Source organism: Leptosomus discolor, chromosome 3 (assembly GCF_034619465.1).
Source record: "Leptosomus discolor isolate bLepDis1 chromosome 3, bLepDis1.hap2, whole genome shotgun sequence".
Taxonomy (NCBI): domain Eukaryota; kingdom Metazoa; phylum Chordata; class Aves; order Leptosomiformes; family Leptosomidae; genus Leptosomus; species Leptosomus discolor.
Genome location: NC_141393.1, coordinates 68,957,327 through 68,974,652, shown reverse-complemented (window position 1 = coordinate 68,974,652; position 17,326 = coordinate 68,957,327). Strand labels below are relative to the sequence as shown.

Below are 17,326 nucleotides of genomic sequence, written 5' to 3'. Positions count from 1 at the left end.
CTGGGGCCCCACAGCCACTCTTGCATGGGCTGGGATGCAGGGGTCCCCTCCTGCTTCGTGCAGGGCTATGGTGTAGCTACACTCCCACAGTTGGACCCTGACACCTTCTTGCACCCACAGCCCAGGGACAGGGACATTGCCATGACTTGATGGCACAGTGGGAGAGTGGTGGTGGCCAGGCAGGGCCATGTCCAGGTGCTCCGGTGATGCTCCAGCTTGCTGCCCTGGCTGTGCTGGGTCTTTTTTCCCCCTAAGCAAAACCTCCCACACCCAGTGAGGGCAGGGAGGGAGGGAGAGAATAAAAGCCAGCCTATTACTGTCTCTGATGGAAGGTCTTTTTTCCACAGATCCTGCATTTCCCCCTGCAAGCCCCGGGATGGAAAGATGGGTGCATGCATTGCTCACAGGCTGCACGATGAGTCTATAGTGCCTGGGACATGGCTGGGAGACCACAAGGAGCCGTGTGGATGGTCCACGTCACCCATGCGATGCACCTTCATCCTCATCCTCGTTCCCAGGGGAATAAGAGTGCATCCAACACCCAGTGCTCTGAAGTGAGACTCTAAAACCACAGTGCAAAATCCCGGCCTGCTGCTTGTCCCTCTTCGCCTCAGCATGCCCTCCCGTAGGACAGGGTCATGCTGTGGGGCAGCCCCCCACGCGATGCAGCGGCCGGAGGAGGAGCGGGCCGGGACGCTGCCGGGGTGGCCAAGGTTTCCCCAGGGGACTCAGGGCTGCCATTTGCTGAGGCCGGGGGTGGAGGAGGGAGGTGGACCCGACAGCTGTGCCAGAGAGGGGGGAAAACTTTCCACCCGAAGTAGATACCGGGCTAAATATAAACTGCCTTTGGGCTGGCGCTTGGCTGGGACCCCCGGGGTGGCGGGCAGGGCAGGCAAGGCCATCAGCCGGCACCCTGCACCCGCATCCCGGGAGGATGCTGGCCGCGATCCGGTATCCGCCGTCCCTCCCCGGCCACCACCGAGAGCCGGGGGCTCCCCCGGCCCCGAGCCCGGAGCCGCGGGCGGCCTGCGAGTGCCCTCCAGCGGCAGCGGGGAACGCGGCTGGTCCCGTCGCCCCGGCCGCCGCGGGAGCGGTGCCACCGGCCCCCGGGACAGGACCTCGGGAACTGGGGTCCCAGCCAAGCGCGATGGGGGATTTGGGGCGCGGGGGACTTCGGGGGGGGGGGGGGGGGGGGCTCGCTTTTGGCAAAGCTTACAAAAAGTTTGAAGGTGTAGGCAGCCCCCTCGTCAGGTGCTTCTGTTTAATCACCGCCGGCAGAGCCGCGGGCGAGGACTTCTAAAGCCGAGTTTAGGGGACAAATCTCCCGCTCGCCGACGTGCTGCTCTTGGACCCGCGGCCGCCCCGGAACCCTCGGGCGCGGCGCACGTTTCTTGCGGGCGGTCCGGCCGCGCGTACCGAGGCGTAAGGGGGACCGGTGCGGCGGGCGGACCTGGGCGGGCGGCGGGGCGCCATGGCGTCGCCCCCGCTGGCGGCGGTGGCGGCGGCGGCCGGGAGCAGCGGCGAGGCGAGCTCGGGATCTGAGGAGACGGGGACGGCGCCGCCGGGCCGCGACTTGGCCGCGCTGTTCGAGCAGGCGGCCGAGCGGCTGCCGGCGCTGCTGCCCGCCGCCAGCAAGGAGCAGCTGCTCTACCTGTACGCCCGCTACAAACAGGTGAGGCGGGACCGGGGCGGCCCGGTCCGACCCACGGCCTGAGCCCGGGCACCCCGCGGCCGGCGCCTGGCTGCGGGCGGGACGTGGGGCCCGGGCGAAGGAGCGGGGCGGGGACAGGCCCGGTACCCGAGTGGCCGGGCCTGGCGCTCTCCCGGGGTCACCGGCCAAGGGCCTGTGCGGCTACTGCCCAAAATGTGATGGCATCAAGTAGAGAAAGTTGTGTCGGGGGTGTGGGAAACAGGGGTGCTGGGAGCTTTCTGTCCGGCAGAAAGTTCGGTGCCGCCGGCTTCGCCTGTGGTAGCTGAAGTTTGGTAGGACAGGGTCCAGCTAAATTCATCATGCTGGTTGTCGTTCCTCACCTCTCCCCGTTGCTTACTGTGGGTGGCCCTAACTCTGCGCCATTCGCCTCTGCTGTGGAGACATTGGCTTGGCTTCAGCGGACTGCGTGGTGGAACGAAGTGGGGCCTTGGTGTGGAGGATTCGGCCTTTGTCGTTGGCTGTGGTAGGTCACCAGTGGGTTGGTGGCCTGTCTGGGTGCCCGGTGAGTCTTTGTGGAGTAACGTAACTGGTCAATACAGCTGCCTCATCTGTTTGCCAGGCTCCTTGTGTGTGCTGGGTGATGAGGTGACTTTGACAGGTTAGAGAAGGTGACTGAATGGTTTGTAGTGCATGACTGGCACTGGTGCTCACCTCCCTGTTAGAGACATCGGAGATCTGCAGTAATGACCCAGGTGTGAGCATTAAATCTTCGGGGTTTTGGTGCGACCACATGAAGGATGTGCCTGTGGAGACCTGTCTGTGGAGGGCTTTAGAGTGGACTGGGAAACTAAACTGGTTGGTTCTAGTTATAATGTTGAACATGGCTCCTTTTTGCATTTGGTCTCTGTGAATTGGGCAAGCTATAGGTTGCATCCTGTGGGAATACACAGCGTGACTTTTTCCTGCTCCTGTGGGACAAGTTATGTAACACAAACAAAAAAAGCACAGGTTAAGATACAAGGGACTGTAAAAATCACCTAACCTGGAGAAACAGAAAAAATGTGAGTATTGTTACACCTGGAAAACTAAAGAGTAAAAGCACAAATGTGATGCAGGTGTGTGGCAAAAGATGCTTCCTTGACTTGAAAACTGAATCCCACCTGTTTGGATTAACAGTTGAAGTTGGGTGTGCACATCTTCCCTATGATTTCCCTCCCATATGGAATACCCTTGTCCTACTACTGCCACTTATAAGTGCCTTCATTTTTTTAATGCAATATTTAGTTATCTTATAAGCTTGTGGCTCCTAGGCTGTGGTTTGTGGGCCTTAATTCTATTAAAAGCAGACTGGTCACCTGAGGGTTTTTTTCAGATTTTTCTAGTGCTTAAACAGGTCCCTGGGTTTCTTTCCCTTTTTAAGAAGAAAGAGGGTAGAAAAAAATACTAGGAGAACTTTTAAGAATAACGAGACTATGCCTAGGGTGAAATGAAAGGGTGTATTTTCTGTAACTTTTTGTCTGTATTCTTAGGAGATTTGTTGCAAATTACCTTTTATTTTTTCTCTGTTGTGAATGCTTTGTAACTGTCTTAGTTGAAAATGGGAAGGCATTACTTTTGTATCAGCACATCAGGGTTTCCTGGTGTTAGCTCTGTAAGACAAATAAGGTGTTTAATGTTAAAAAATACTTAAATCAGAAGGTATTTCACAACAGTTTTGATACAAATCAGAAAAAGCTGATAATAAATACTATGTCAGCACAGATTTCCAGTTGCTTTCAGCAAAGGGGGACAGGGCATTTCTGTCCTCTTTTCCTCTGTCCCTCTTGTCCCTGGCCAAGCAGGATGCAACAGCAAATGCCTTTGTGCTCCTTGGTTTCAGGCCGTGCTAGGCTCCTGGGTTTCTGTGCCTTAGGCTGCCTAGTGCTGCCAAGGTGCCATCCCTGTTACAGGGTGCCTGGGAGGGTGGCGGTGGAGATGGGAGAAGTTTGCTAGCACAGCTACTGCAGGGTTATGCTCTGCTAACTTTGAGTTTTGCAGCATTTTGTGCTTTAAATCAAAACGAGGGTGCTTAATGCAAGTTTTCTCTATTTAATTATAGCAGCCATATCAGTATGCGTAATGGGCTGCTAATATATTACTCTGGTGGACAGTAGTATTGCTAGCGCACAAAAGGTGCTGACTCAGATCTGTCCACTGTCCTTGATTTGGCATCCTTGTCTTTCCTCAGTTTAATGCTTTATGTCACTAAGGGCTTTGATTTAAGATACAGCACCATCATAAAAGAGGTGACAGCAACAGCTGAGCTCTCTGTTAAAATACTCTATATTATTTATTTCAAACTGTTTGGGTATATAGGCATTTTCTTGGAATTTTATTGCCTTTTATTGGAGGCCATTTCAGGATTTTATTACTTTTCTCTCTGATTTTGTTTATGTGTCAGAGACTTGAAAATAAGGGAATTGCTTAGTTGTCATCTCCAGTGAGGTTTTTAGAAGATGTTGCTGAGTTTACGACTCTGCCCCAGAACAGGAGGAAGAACAGACTAGTTGGTAGGGCTCTGGGCTGATTTTCTTTTTCTCCCCCTACTTCCTGTGTGGCTTTGGGCAAATTACTTGTCTGTATCTTGAATCTGTAGTGGTGGAGTGAAGGGAGCACTTGCCTGCTGTGTTGAAGGTGCAAAAAACTGAGGTTCAGAAACTAGAGATGGAGACCAATATAGTGGTCATCATACAGAGAGGGGAGGCAACACAGAACTTGCTGGAAATGATCAGACTGAGAACTACTCTGCCAGGAGGAGGATGTGCCAGTGCCTATGTAAATGCTGAGGTGCAGACAAGCTGGAAACCCAGTGCTGCTGGCAAAACAGGGCTTATGCTGTTTCCAAGTGTAGGATCAAGAATATAATCCCATTTTTGCATGACGCCTTTCACATACTGTAGAACATGATGCCACAAATCTGCCCTGAACACGGGAGTTTATGCCTGCAGCTTCCTGTTGCATGGAACAGTTTCACGGCTCTGACTCAGTGTTACCAGCATCACTCTGTCTCTCTGGGACATATAGCCCCTTGGTTATCAGGGCTAGGATCCTTCGCCTTCTGTGGCTGATGTTTGTTTATTCTTCCTTATGCCCCACTTTCAGTCAGTTGAGTACAGGGCTTTATCACGGGCTGGGGCAGGTTAATGGGAAACAGAGCTTCAGGCAGGAACAGGAGGGAATTCCTGTCTTGCCAAAGAAATTCAGCTTACTTGGCCTGTGTACAGTTAGGGCTTATTCCTGCTGTCTGTGGAGGTGAGTTCTGTTTTTGTCACTACTCCATAGAGAGCTGCAAATGTGATTCACCTTACCAGATTTACAATCAGGTAAGAATATTTGGCTGGAGCTCCCTGCTGTGTAAACGTATTAGTTGAAAAATTAGCAAAGAGCCATTTTACCACCACCACTGGCTTGGGGCAGGGGGGGATTGGTTGTGGAGTAATGTGTAAGGAGAATCTCAAGGTCTCTCACAGTCTGGACCAGCAGCTGAAGTTGTATGGGGATGGTATGCAGCGCAAACATGTCTTTGAGCATCTGCCTATCCGAGCACTCTTCTGTTGTGACTTTCAGCTCTCGGGTGAAGGCTTCATCCAAGGTTTCTAAATTTCCATTTTGGCCACAAATGGAGATGTCTGCAGACACTTCCCATTTGTAGCTGCCTGGGTCATCTTTCTACAATTCATGAGTGTAATGTCTGCAGGTGACTCTGCGTGCAGAAGCAATACTAGGCAAGTATTCAATGCATTCTGGCTGTCTTTTTTTTTTTTTTTTTTAATGCAGCTGATGAACTGTAAATGAGGAGAGCTAAGCATTGAGTGACCAGTCAGCCCTCGGGAGACCACCAGTAATTATTTTGTGGACATAGGATGAGAAACTCTTGACTCGAAATGCTAATATGGGCTCTTGTCTTTCTGCTGGTTGTGGAGAAAAACAGCTTTTGAGGCCCTCCAGGGAAGTAGCAGGAGGGCTTCACAGAATTCCCCCCCACCCCCCCCCCCAGTATTTGCCATGGATTTGCACTGGCATATTTAGCTAAAACTCCCCTTCCTCAGCTCTCGGGCTCAGGTCCCCTCTCATGTTAGATTACTGTTTGATTTCTAATGCGTTATGGAGTCTTGTAGCAAAAAGAGGGAAGCCAAAACCTTTATTTTCTTTCCAACAAAACTGCTGCAAGCCTTTTTAATATATGTTAAAATAGCAAACAGGGCATGAGTGCACTTTTTTCCCCCCACTCTTGATGGATGAAATTTAACTACTGTTCCTTGATTTGTGTTACTATCAATGTTACTAACAGTCTTTCCTGATGCTAGAACGGCCTTTGAATGCCAATTCTAAAGAGGAAACTACTGTTGTGTTTTGATGATGGTAGTGGAAAATTAATATTAAAACAGATTTTTTTTTTGTCAAACGTGGCCAATTTTTGCAGGTTAGATGTTGAACTAAAGAACTGCCAAGCAGGCATTTTCCATACAGATAATGAATTTGCTTTTTATTTCCGTGTTTGCTTTGCTTTTTAAAACAAGTGGTCCAATGCACCTCTGAGCACAGGAGAAAACATTTACGCTACGTGAATTGTGACCGATTTATAGGACTTAACTGTTGCTAGCCCTTTCTCCTATTTCTCTGTGAAATGTGATATGTTGTTTTAAAGGCCAGCTAAGATGTTCTGATTTGAATGAATTGCTCACTGGGAGACAGTCAGATGTACAAAAAAATTAATTTTAGTTGCAGTCACTCATATCCTCTAACACTTTAAAGGAAAACATAGTGTAACTAATAAATATCTCCCAGCATGGCCATGTTCTCTTTAAAGCCTGATTAACGATTCCATCCTCAGCATAAAATCCCCACCCCGTTAAGGTGAAGAATTGTTAGTTGATTTAAGCACTTCACCTGCCTGAACACTTGAGCATATTTCATAAAACATTTGATGAATGCAGTTTAGTTTTGCTTGGCTAACAAAATGTTCAACCAGCAGCCTTTGCCCACCTTCAGAACATACCTGTGTCCCCTCCCCACGGTCTCTTGAAATACCCCATCCATGCTGGGCTTTCTTTGCACTGGGCTGTGCCCTGTGTTACAGGGACTTGCTGTGATAACTATTTCCTGGAGGCTGTTGCATTTGGAATGGTGGTTCTGCTCTGGCTTCTAGAGTCTTTCATCTGTCGTCCCTGTGGGATATATAGCACTTTCATTAAAAAAACAAACAAACAAACCCAAAGGCACCAACCCATGTTTTGTGTAAATTCATTCCCTATCACAATGATATTTTCATTTTGGTTAGATTCATTTTACCAGTGACACCTGTATGCAAGGGGCTTTATTTTCTATGAGAAAGGGGCACTGGTAACAGCCAGGTCTGGTGGGTCCTGACCCATATTCCCTGGCTCTTCCACTTACACATTCTCCTGAGCTGACTTCAAGAAAATATCTCTATTTCCCAAATCTCAGCCTGGTAATTGCTCTGTTCTTGAGGCAATTGTCAGTGCTGGCCTTATCGCAGGAACATGGTTGTGCCTTTGGAGCCCTGGGCAGGTGTAGTCTCTGTCAGTCCTCTGTGTTCCCCTTTGTGGGTGAGCTTACAGCGGAGATATGGCTGTTAGACTTCTCTGCTGTGAGAGGAAGGGCTTTGTATTTGCCCATCAGTACACCACCCTATGGAAAACTGCCTGAATCCCACTGCTACCCAAGTCCATTTTACGCTGGCAATAAGATTTTTTTTTTTTTTTCCCCATGTGTCTGTCCACCAATTCTGGCTCATTCCCTTGCTGCTTTGTGTTTCTTATTTCTCCCCCCACATTTTAATTTCTGATTTGCTTCTGGTGGACTGGTTCCTCTCTGTCACTCAAGCCTTGACTTGTATCTCGCTCAGTGCTTCTTATGCAGCCAGATGCCTCGGAGCAAATTCAGAAGCTGCTTGGCATTCTTTTGCTCTGAGTTTGTCCCCTTGCCTTCCAGAGGACCTTGAAAATAATTAAGCAAAGTTTGTTTACTTGAGCTTTGTGCTGGAGCAGGTAAGTTTCAGCCTTAATGAATAATCATCTCTGTAGAAACTGTAATCAACCGAATTTTTCTTGATGCTGGTGGAGGATGAGGCATTTGGTGGGGTAATAAACATAACATTAAGTGAGAAATCACTTGCTGGTTATCCCTGTTGGGTAATGCATGCAAAAGAAATGAGCTGCAAAACAAAACTGCTTCCCTTGCCTCACACAAAGAAAACACAGGGATGCAGAGGTGCTAATAACTGCAGGAGTGCTAAAATGAGGGTAAGATGGGATTGAGTTGTGTCAGGTCTTTCCTTCAAAAACCTTTCCTCTGGCATAAGAACAAAATTACCCTAAAACCATCAGAACCCAGGGTATTTCCTTATGCAAGTCCCTTTCCATTTGCTTTGTACTAACAGAAGGAAATTTCTTTTCTTTAGGTGAAATTTGGAACGTGTAACACTCCCAAGCCAAGCTTCTTTGATTTTGAAGGAAAGCAGAAATGGTAAGAGGAAATCCTTGTAATTCCTAGCAATTTCTGGCTCTACTTTTTGTTGCATCTTATCTCGTCTATTGACAGATTGTGGACCTAGAGGATGTCAATTCTGAGAGTCTGCCATTGGACTGGCTTAAAAATCCTTTGTTTAACAGGGAAATGTTTGCTGCTATTTCTGATATAGGAGTGAAATACCAGACTCCTGTATTTACCTTGTATGCAGGCTAATTCTGGATGAACAACAAAAACTTTGTGAAAACAGCTACAGCTTTACAAACAGCTTTACATTTTGAACACAAACTATGTTCCAGCCTGGATCAGGATCCCCTGAAAGATCCTTTCACAGCAGAGTGCTGCACTGACAGTGGCCATTCATGGCTTCAGAGGAAAGTTGCCGGTTTCAAACTGAATGAAAGATGGCTTTGCATCCCCAAAAGTATTTAGATGAATCTGTTCACTATGTTCCACTGATGACACGATAAAAACACATTGTGCTGTCTCTGAGTGGCTCACTGATGTTCTGCTCTCTCTCTCCTAGGGAGGCTTGGAAAGGCCTGGGAGATCTCAGCCCTCATCAAGCTATGCAGGAGTATGTTGCTACAGTGAAAAAACTGGACCCCAGTTGGAATCCACAGGTAGGAAACATGAAAATATTGTTCAGAAAACAAACCAGCATTTGTCTTTGTAAAGCTGACAATGCTTCAGTTTCACACAGATTTTAATTGCTGCGTGGCAAGCTTAATTTTGAGCAGATTAAAGTCTAAATTAATTTTTAAAACTCTCCTTTTGTTATGATTGAAACATGAAGAACCATCTCTTTCATTCATAATTATCTTCATTACAGTGAGCGCATGCAGAGAGTTGGCTTGGCTATAGTGATCTAATTTATTTTGCTTTTATTGGTTCATGCTGTATTTAGCATGTAAAGATACTGTTTGTACTTTTCTCATCTTTCTCTTTTCAACTACTATTTAAATGTTGATCAATACAAAGTAATCTCTATGAAAGTGACATGAACTGAATGATCAATTCTAAAAATGTTTCCTTTTTGTTTCGATGCAGCAAATTACCAAATCTGATTATGATTAGGTACTCCAACATAACAAGTGTATTTTTAAGTCCTGTATGTGTGTGCTATAGGGAGACTGTACTGTCATTTTAATTAATCTGGCTTTCATCTACCAGGTTTATTACTTGATTGAATATTTAAGGATATCTCCCTGCTTATAGACTGATTTTTATACAATTTTTGAAGAGGATTGCTCTTTAGAAAAAGTATTGCCTTTGACTGGAGATAGAGTGGAGGTATTTCACTAATAGCAAAATGCTGAAGGCATGGTAATTTCTTTTCATAGTAAGAAATTGATTCTTTTTTGGTCCTGTGCTTTGGAAGCAAAATCTTGTGTGAGCACAAGCCTATGAATCAAGAATTTGATTCTCAGTTGTCTTCTGATGCTGTTCAGGGACTGAAGGGTAATTGGTTTTTTCTTCACTAGTTCATGTTCCATGGCGCTGATTCTGTTTTTGCAGCAAAGAAATACTGTCATTTAGAGGAAACCCTTTTTAATGCTCAGTTTTATATGCTGTGCAGTGCAGTTAGCAATATGCTGTGGAGTGCAGTTAGCAAAAGCTAGCTGCACGCTGTGTAAATTCTTGTCCAATCTAAAATTCTCGTACGGAAATAAAATATTTTAAAAAGAATTCATGTACGATCCTGAATGAAGAAAGTGTCTAGCACTGTAAAGTGAAACATAAGAATATTCATTAAACAATGATAAAAACCCAAAACACTCAACACTTTCCTGGATTTTTATGGGTAGAGCTTCTGTTCATAAAGAGACTTCTGTGCATGCTGACAAGCTTAGCTTTGGCCACTCCCTGCACTTTCTTGCCTCGGAAATACTGTCACAGGTGTGACCTTCAGGTTACAAAGCTGTCAGCTAGGAAAGTGGAATAATCTGTTAGATTTTTAAAAAATATTTTAAAGAAGCCATATAGCAAACAAAGAATGGTTTGCAGCACTGCTCCTCCCCAGTTCCCCTAAGGTGAGGGGTGAATGCTTTTGAGTGTGTTTCTTCCCATTGCTGTCCTTGCCTAAGCCTGCCCCAGGACTCAGCAGAAACTAGACTGTGCTGCATAACGCTGTTGCACTGGTGTGGTTGCTCATTCATGCATTGCTCCATCCTCCCTTTTTGAGTAGTTGATAGAAGAAGTGTGGGCTTGCAGGAGGAGAGCAATGCTGGAGCTTGAACAGAAGTTTCTGTGAAGATGGCAGGGCTGAGTTGTCAGAGTCGTTCAAAGAAATGTGATTTCTGATTCTTCAGGTGCTTTTCTTGCAGTATTTCAGTAGATGTGCTTCTTCCAGTCATGTAACTAGGCATATATTTCTTGGCTTTTTGAAGGCAATGATTTTTTTCCTCTGTGTGGTCTCAGTGCATGGAGCTATAATACTGAGAAAAATCTGTAGGGTGTTATCTGGCTTACTGTCCCTGCAGCACTGTGCAGGTGCCACATTTCTTGTCCTGTCTCTTTGCTTTTCCTTTGCCTCGCCTATTGAGCTACAAACCTGTTAAGAGATCTGAGCGCTTTACATTGAAGGAATATGTTGAGGTGCAGAAAGGCCTAGCAGAGGAAGTTACATTAGCAGAGAATGTAACTTAAAAGTTAGCACTGAAGTACAGGTGACATTGCTTTCTTTAAAAGAAGTCACCTGTCATTCCTCCTATGTCTTCCTTTTAATTCCACTTTTACATGACCAAAGTGCTATCAGGACTCCTCTCACTCTGCTGCTCTGTATGCTCCCCCCCCCCGCCAAGGCCACCTTCTGGAGCCACGAGAGGGAGCTCTGCTCTTTAAAATGATGGAGATGAGTGTGTCGGGATGGAGATAAAATAGCTATTTTAGTCTTCAAATTTCAAATTGGATTTATAGAAAAGATCTGTGGGTACATTACAAGGTGCTTCATCGCTGTCATTGTGTCTCCTTTACACACTCATCTGCTGGGTTCCTTTGAATTTTTCTTACATTCAGTAGATCATGAATGAAATACTCCTAGTGTTTGGTTAAAAGCAGTATAAAGTGCTTGGTACAAACGTTAAAATTTCGGCTTTCAGATCATTATGAATCATAAATAGTAATTACAGTACAAGGGTGTGGAATTGCTCATTGTGCAGCTTCATGAACTTCACTATTGTAAAGCTTTCTCAATATTACCTACATAGATTTCAACTTGTAAGGGATGAGACAAACTATTGTTCTTGTGTGTTACTTTAAATCCTCCTCAGTCTCCTGTTTCATATATTTGCAAAGGGCTTTTAGTCTTGATCCTTTAGTACTAAATATACAAAATTTAAAACTTGAAAACACCTTATCTTTTTCATAGGTTCATTTTTTTTCCCCAGCAGAGTTGCTGCTGTTCTGCAGCTTTCAGACTGTCAGTATTTTTCTTAATAAATAGAATGGAACTAAATGCAGTCTTTCTTATGCAGTCCAAATAGATCCACTTCTTCATTCCTTTTTCTTGATTCTTTATTGATTCATTCTTTCATATTGACCTTGCAGTTTCTGTAATAGTACATTTTCAGCCTCAGACTGTAATTGCTGTAATTTAGTAATCTTTGCTTGTTTTTGGATGGAGGGAAAAAAAAAAGTGAAAGCATTCTGATGCAGTAGGAGCACCCTGAGTTTGCGTTCAGAAGCAATGAGAACACCAGTAGCAGCCAAAATCTGACCTGCTGCTTCCTACTCCTGCACGGAGTTTGAAGTACATGCGCTTATTAAGAGACAACCGAATGTGGAGAGGCAGTGGCACAGCTGTTCTCTGCTCTGTGAAGCTCTATGCCACTTTTGACAGTAGAGGCTCATCTCCATAGCTTTTTCCAATTTTTTTTTTTTTAGTTTCTTCTTTACCCTTGCTGCTTGCAGGTTGTCTGATAGTCATGCCTAATCTTTTCTTTCAGCTGTTTAGAGCTTTGTCTAAAACCTGGAAAGAAATGATCATACTGCATTTATTTTCAGCAATTTTATTTGCTAGGAAATAGATAACAAACAGATAACCTAAAGGATATTGAGGTGAGATCCATTGTCTTTACATTCATGAAGCTGCAGGAATCTCCTTGCTGTATTTCTCTTGAACCCAGAAGTCTAGAACCAACAATCACAATTGCCTTTTTGGGTGCTTTGCAGTTAGGTCTTCCTGTGTTGGCATGGGTCTTACTGTGTTTTGTGTCGTAGGTTGTTTTCTTCCTTTTCCCAGGAACAGCTGTTAGTAGGAGGTCAGGACTATACTTTTCTGTGCCTGTCTCCATTCTCCTCTTGATGCAGTCTTCCTTCGTCATCTTCTACCTTTTAGTGCATCTTTTGTTTCTTGTTCGTTCTTGTGAGTCATTCCTTTCAGTCCGAAGTTCCAGGCAGTGCAAAGGTAATGGCTAGTCCAGCTCAGCTCTATTTGCATATTTCAGAGACATCACCTGTCCTTCAAGTCTATTCTCCTCCAGAACAGAGAATAATTTATGAAGCAATTCTTTTGCATTCTCTATCCTTAAACAGAAATGTTTCATGCTGTCAGCACCTCCCACTGCTTTGGGTCCTTTAGAGAGGTATGTGTGTCCTAGCTGCTTTGCTTCTTGTATGTTCACCTGTTGTCTCCCTGCCTTACTGGTAGCAAATGACATGTTGCTTTCGGTGGCTTTTGCTGATGTGCATCGGAGTTTGGCAGTGATGCTCATCTGCTTTCCCTGCCAGCCACCTGCAGCTTATTGCCTCCGCGTGCTGATCCCTCTGATCTCTCTCACACTGTAGCTCTGCGGTACCCGCCGTTGTGGTGCTATCCTGCAGTCTCAACAGCAGGTTTGGTGATTTAGGAAGGTTCTCCTTCACAAGCTGGTTGTCTTACATCTTTATGCAATAACTTTGTTCTCATGTACGTCACTGTCTGTTCTGTGTAACGGGGCACTTCTAGTAGTTGCAGTTTTTGACACAGTCTTGGTGGCTGTATTTCTGTTCCCCCACGCACTCTCTTAAAATTCTAATCTCTGACATGTATCTGATATCACAAAACCCTACTGGCTTTAAGCATCCAGATTTTCCAAACCTCAGATTGACAAGGGAGTTTGTGTGCACAGACACTGACCATCTGGAGGCAGGAGTGGGACAGCACCTCTTTTGCTCAGCAGCATTGTACACATCTCTTCAACTGAGCTTGTGTCAGGAGGGACGTGGGTGGAGGTGCAGTGAGGCGGTTAGGAGCTGTTATTGATTGTTTCTTCTAACAAGACGGTTATATGGCATAGCTTAAACAATAAAAATAAATAATAAAAAAATCATCCAGATTTTCTCATCGGTTTTAGCCTTCCATTTGCTGATTGCAGTTTTGGCATCTCTTGATTCTAAATATTTCCTTTTCCTATTTCTTATATTGCACATTTACCAGTTCCAATCTCAACAGCTTGTCACACTACTAACTTCAGTGGCATCCTTTCTCAAACACTTAGAGGCCTTCTATTTGCTTTGACTGCTGAAACTCGTAGGAGGACTTAATGATTTTCTATTTCTGTATTAAAAAAAAAAAAAAATTGGCATTTTAACTTGTTTGCCTCTGCTTCACCAATAATGCAATTAGTAAGATTTCTGCTGTGTAATGAGGAAAGTTCCTTATTAGGAGTCTGAAGAGCAGGGACATGTCTCTAAGGCAAAGCAGGAAGAGAGCTCAAGTTCAAATAAAACAGACATTCACCAAACAGCTTTTTAAGCTCTTAAAGGTTTGAAATTCCAGTGCTAATGTTTGCAGGGCAGACAGCTGCCTGTGTTTTTCAACTATTCTTCTGTGCTTTGTTTGAGTAAAGGAGGATTTATTTCTGTATTCTAGACCCCATAGTCAATAGGAGTAAAATACTTCTATTGCTGTGTTGGTGTGCAGTGGTGGTTCTGGTGTGGGAGCACCAAGCTGTGGTGTTTGGAGCAGCTGAGAGAGGACCCCTGAGGAATAGGCAGTCAGTCTCATCAAAAAGAAAACAAACTTCAGAGTGAATAAAATAGCAAATGCACTATTGCTGCAGGCTCAGAGCAGTCCAGTAAGCCAGAAAACCTGCACGAATAAAGCAAACTGTGGCCAGTGGGTGTTTTTGCAGGAAGTACTGCAGGGGGCAATATCTGATAAGGTGGGTGGCCAGTTAGGCTATGCACAGGGCTGGGCTCCATCCCCCCTTCTTCCTGTTGAACTAACCTTTCTCTATCACAGTTTAAATGCAAGTTGAAACTAAAATGTGGAAAAGATAATTTGCAAGTTGAGGATACAGTGAAAAGCAGAAGAAACAACCTCCAGATTTGCCGAGAAGCTGAGTTTGTATGTATGCTTTTTGTAGGTTGCACCGGATGTTTCTGAAATATTTTAACAATTGATTTAAATTGATGAGCCTCTTGTATTTAAGTAGCGTCTCCAAGGCAACTTAAAATTTCTGTAGTGACTCAAATACAAACTGTGTATCCAATGGTGTTAAATGGGATGTGGAAATCCAAACCTGAATTTTTCTTAAATATGGACTCCACTCAAATCTGGCCTGTTCAGGTCTGGAGCAAGAAGCTTTTCTCTTTTGCAGTTTACAGATTTTGTTTGGTCAACTTCTAATAATATTAGTGAATGGTAAAACATACTGTAGTTTCAAGCTGAGATCTGTGGGTTTCTTGGTTAGTACTACAGGCTGATGGAATTTCTTCTGGAAATGAAGAAATTAATTGGAAAACCTGTGGTCTGTAAACAAAATGAGTGTACCCATCATGTTTTCCTGTTTTGTCTATCGGTCAAACAGATGTCTCCCTTGATAATCTGTCCAAGCAGCCACTGTTTGTGGTTGGGAAAGAGCAGCAGAGTGGCGTGGGCAGGATTACAAGGGGGGATGGGAAGAGCAGGAGGGGAAGAGACCTGTTTGGGTCTCAGCCTGTCAGGAGCAGCAGTGTATTCACGTACCTGCTGTGCAGTTAGTTTGGGTAAATGTCTCAATTTATGGCTTGCTATACTGCAAGGTCAAAAACTTTGAAACTAGTGACTTTATTTCTTTTGTAGTGTAAAAGCAATTTAATTGCATCGTGTAAAGTGGGGACTAATCGAATTATGGCTGTGCTCCTTAAAGCTTGCCTTCCTGTGCCATGGTAATGCAGCACACTGGGGAGAGGAGCCTCCCGTGTTCCTGTGAGCTACACAGCAGTGCTGCCAGTGTCTTTGCTCTTCACTGCTCCTGTTTCTTTCTGGGTTTGTATGGTTCCTTGTGTGTGAGTTCACACGCTTAGTGACTTTCATGTTTGACTTCTGTTTTTACCCAAATGTTTATAATTGTACTTAAAAATCGTAACAAAATACAGAAAGCAAGCTGCACTGTTTGCAAGCTTGCAATGTATTTTGAAAGCTATCGTTTCAGTGGATGACCACATTTGAAGAAGCAAATCACTAAGATAATTCATAAACTCTAATCAGGCTCTTTCCCTTTGAAACAAACAAACAAAACCAGCAAGCCTGTTTGTTTTTTTTTATTCTTTTAACAGAAAAGGAAGCACTAGAAATTAAGAACAAAACCAAAAAACTAATTCACCCCAAGCTTCTGGCTTTGGGGCATGTAAGACTGCAATGTCTTCTGGGTTTAGACAGCCTTGTAAACAGCAGAGTTGGGGTGTTTTTTGTGAACCACCATGGGGTGCATGGCTGTTTGGTATATGCTGCGAGAGGGGTTGTATCTTAACACACAGAGGGATTCTTCTGCCCTGCTGCCTTTTGCCAGATGTGTGAGGGAGAGTCTTTAGCAGGCATAGTGGAGTTAGTGCTAGATGCAGCCTTCCTGTGGGAGGGAGTAATCTGTGCTGTGCATGGCCAACAAAGGCTTGCAGTTTTGTGTACGCCTTACTCATACATGCAAGACTACAGGCAGAATGACCCACCTTACTTTATCCAAGTTGGAAAAATGGCAGTTTATTAGCTGCACAAGTTAGGTCTTTGGTGTTTTGCTGTTGGAGCATGCTTTTAGAACCAATTTTTATTACTAGCAAGGGTATGTTTTCTTGCTCCTGTTGTGTAAGATAGTATAATTCTACACTGCAAACATGAACTACATTTACCCATTCTTCTGCAATAAAGGTGGGTAGTGTTGCATCCTCTGCTTCTCTCTGTCTTCTCATGACAAAAGTGTGCTGATGCTTTAAGTACTTGATATAGGTCCTACTCATAAACAAAGCTGTCCATAGATTATTTGCTACCTTTCTGTCCCTCTTTTTGCACGTCTAACTGTTTATCAATTTTATTCCACGCAAGACAGCTCAACTCTGGCACACCAAGTAGGAGGTAGTGTCTTGTATACTTTGTTGTGTAGACATTATGCTCTGAGCAGCAAATCAAATTCAGTTGCCTGTTTATTCTTACTAGTTTTAAAAGCACAAGCTCACAGGCAGTGCAGACCCTTACTCAGTAATGTGAAGATAACTGCCATCCCTTGGCTTCTGTTTTAAGTGAGGAAGTGGATTAATAAAATAGTATGTGTAACTTCCTTTTGTAATGATGACAGCGTAACTAGGAGCTGGTGATGGTTTGCCATAAACCTGTGGCCTGAGGATGGAGTTGTGAGAGATGTCTTGAGGATGCTTTGTTCTAGCAGGTATCTCACATGCCAGGCATTGGGGTGCTGTGCTGGTGCGAGCTGTGGTGGTCTGGGATTTTGCCTGTGGACAAGCTTGATAAATTATAGGGCTTTTCCCTCTTCTGCAGCTGCATTTTATTGTAGAGCACAAAACAAAATGCCAGATCCAGAGTAAGACTTTCAGTCTTTTGGAACTGTGGTTCTGGCCAGCCGTGAAGAAGTTAAAACGAACAAGTATCTCAAAGTAGAAATGAAAACAGCTGGAATATGTGTCAGCCTCCCACCCCCCGGGAGTCTGTTGGATTGTTCTCTTTGATTTTACATCTCCACAGAAATTTATGGTCTCAGCTCCTTTTATTTATGACATTGCAATCCTCGTTCAAGCGATTGATTGAAATACAACGGTGCCAAGCTGCAAACCTGTATTTTAGAAAGGTTGAAGTTTAGAAGGCAAACCAGCAATGCAAACAGTCATGTATTGAAAGCTGCACTGGAATCCTGTACCGAGGTTGCCCATGTCTCTGTTCCTAACTTCCTC

The 17,326-nt window shown here is 44.7% G+C and overlaps 1 protein-coding gene across 1 annotated transcript in view; it reads left to right on the top strand.

Annotated features, from left to right (window-relative positions):
• The first annotated feature begins 1,471 nt into the window (after window positions 1-1,471).
• The window catches only part of ACBD6 (acyl-CoA binding domain containing 6), an 87,914-nt gene continuing 72,059 nt past the window's right edge, over window positions 1,472-17,326 (top strand). The window contains exons 1-3 of the mRNA XM_086462961.1: window positions 1,472-1,672; window positions 8,115-8,179; window positions 8,709-8,805. Coding sequence (XP_086319087.1) covers window positions 1,472-1,672; window positions 8,115-8,179; window positions 8,709-8,805 — 363 coding nt within the window. The remainder of the gene's footprint in view (window positions 1,673-8,114; window positions 8,180-8,708; window positions 8,806-17,326) is intronic.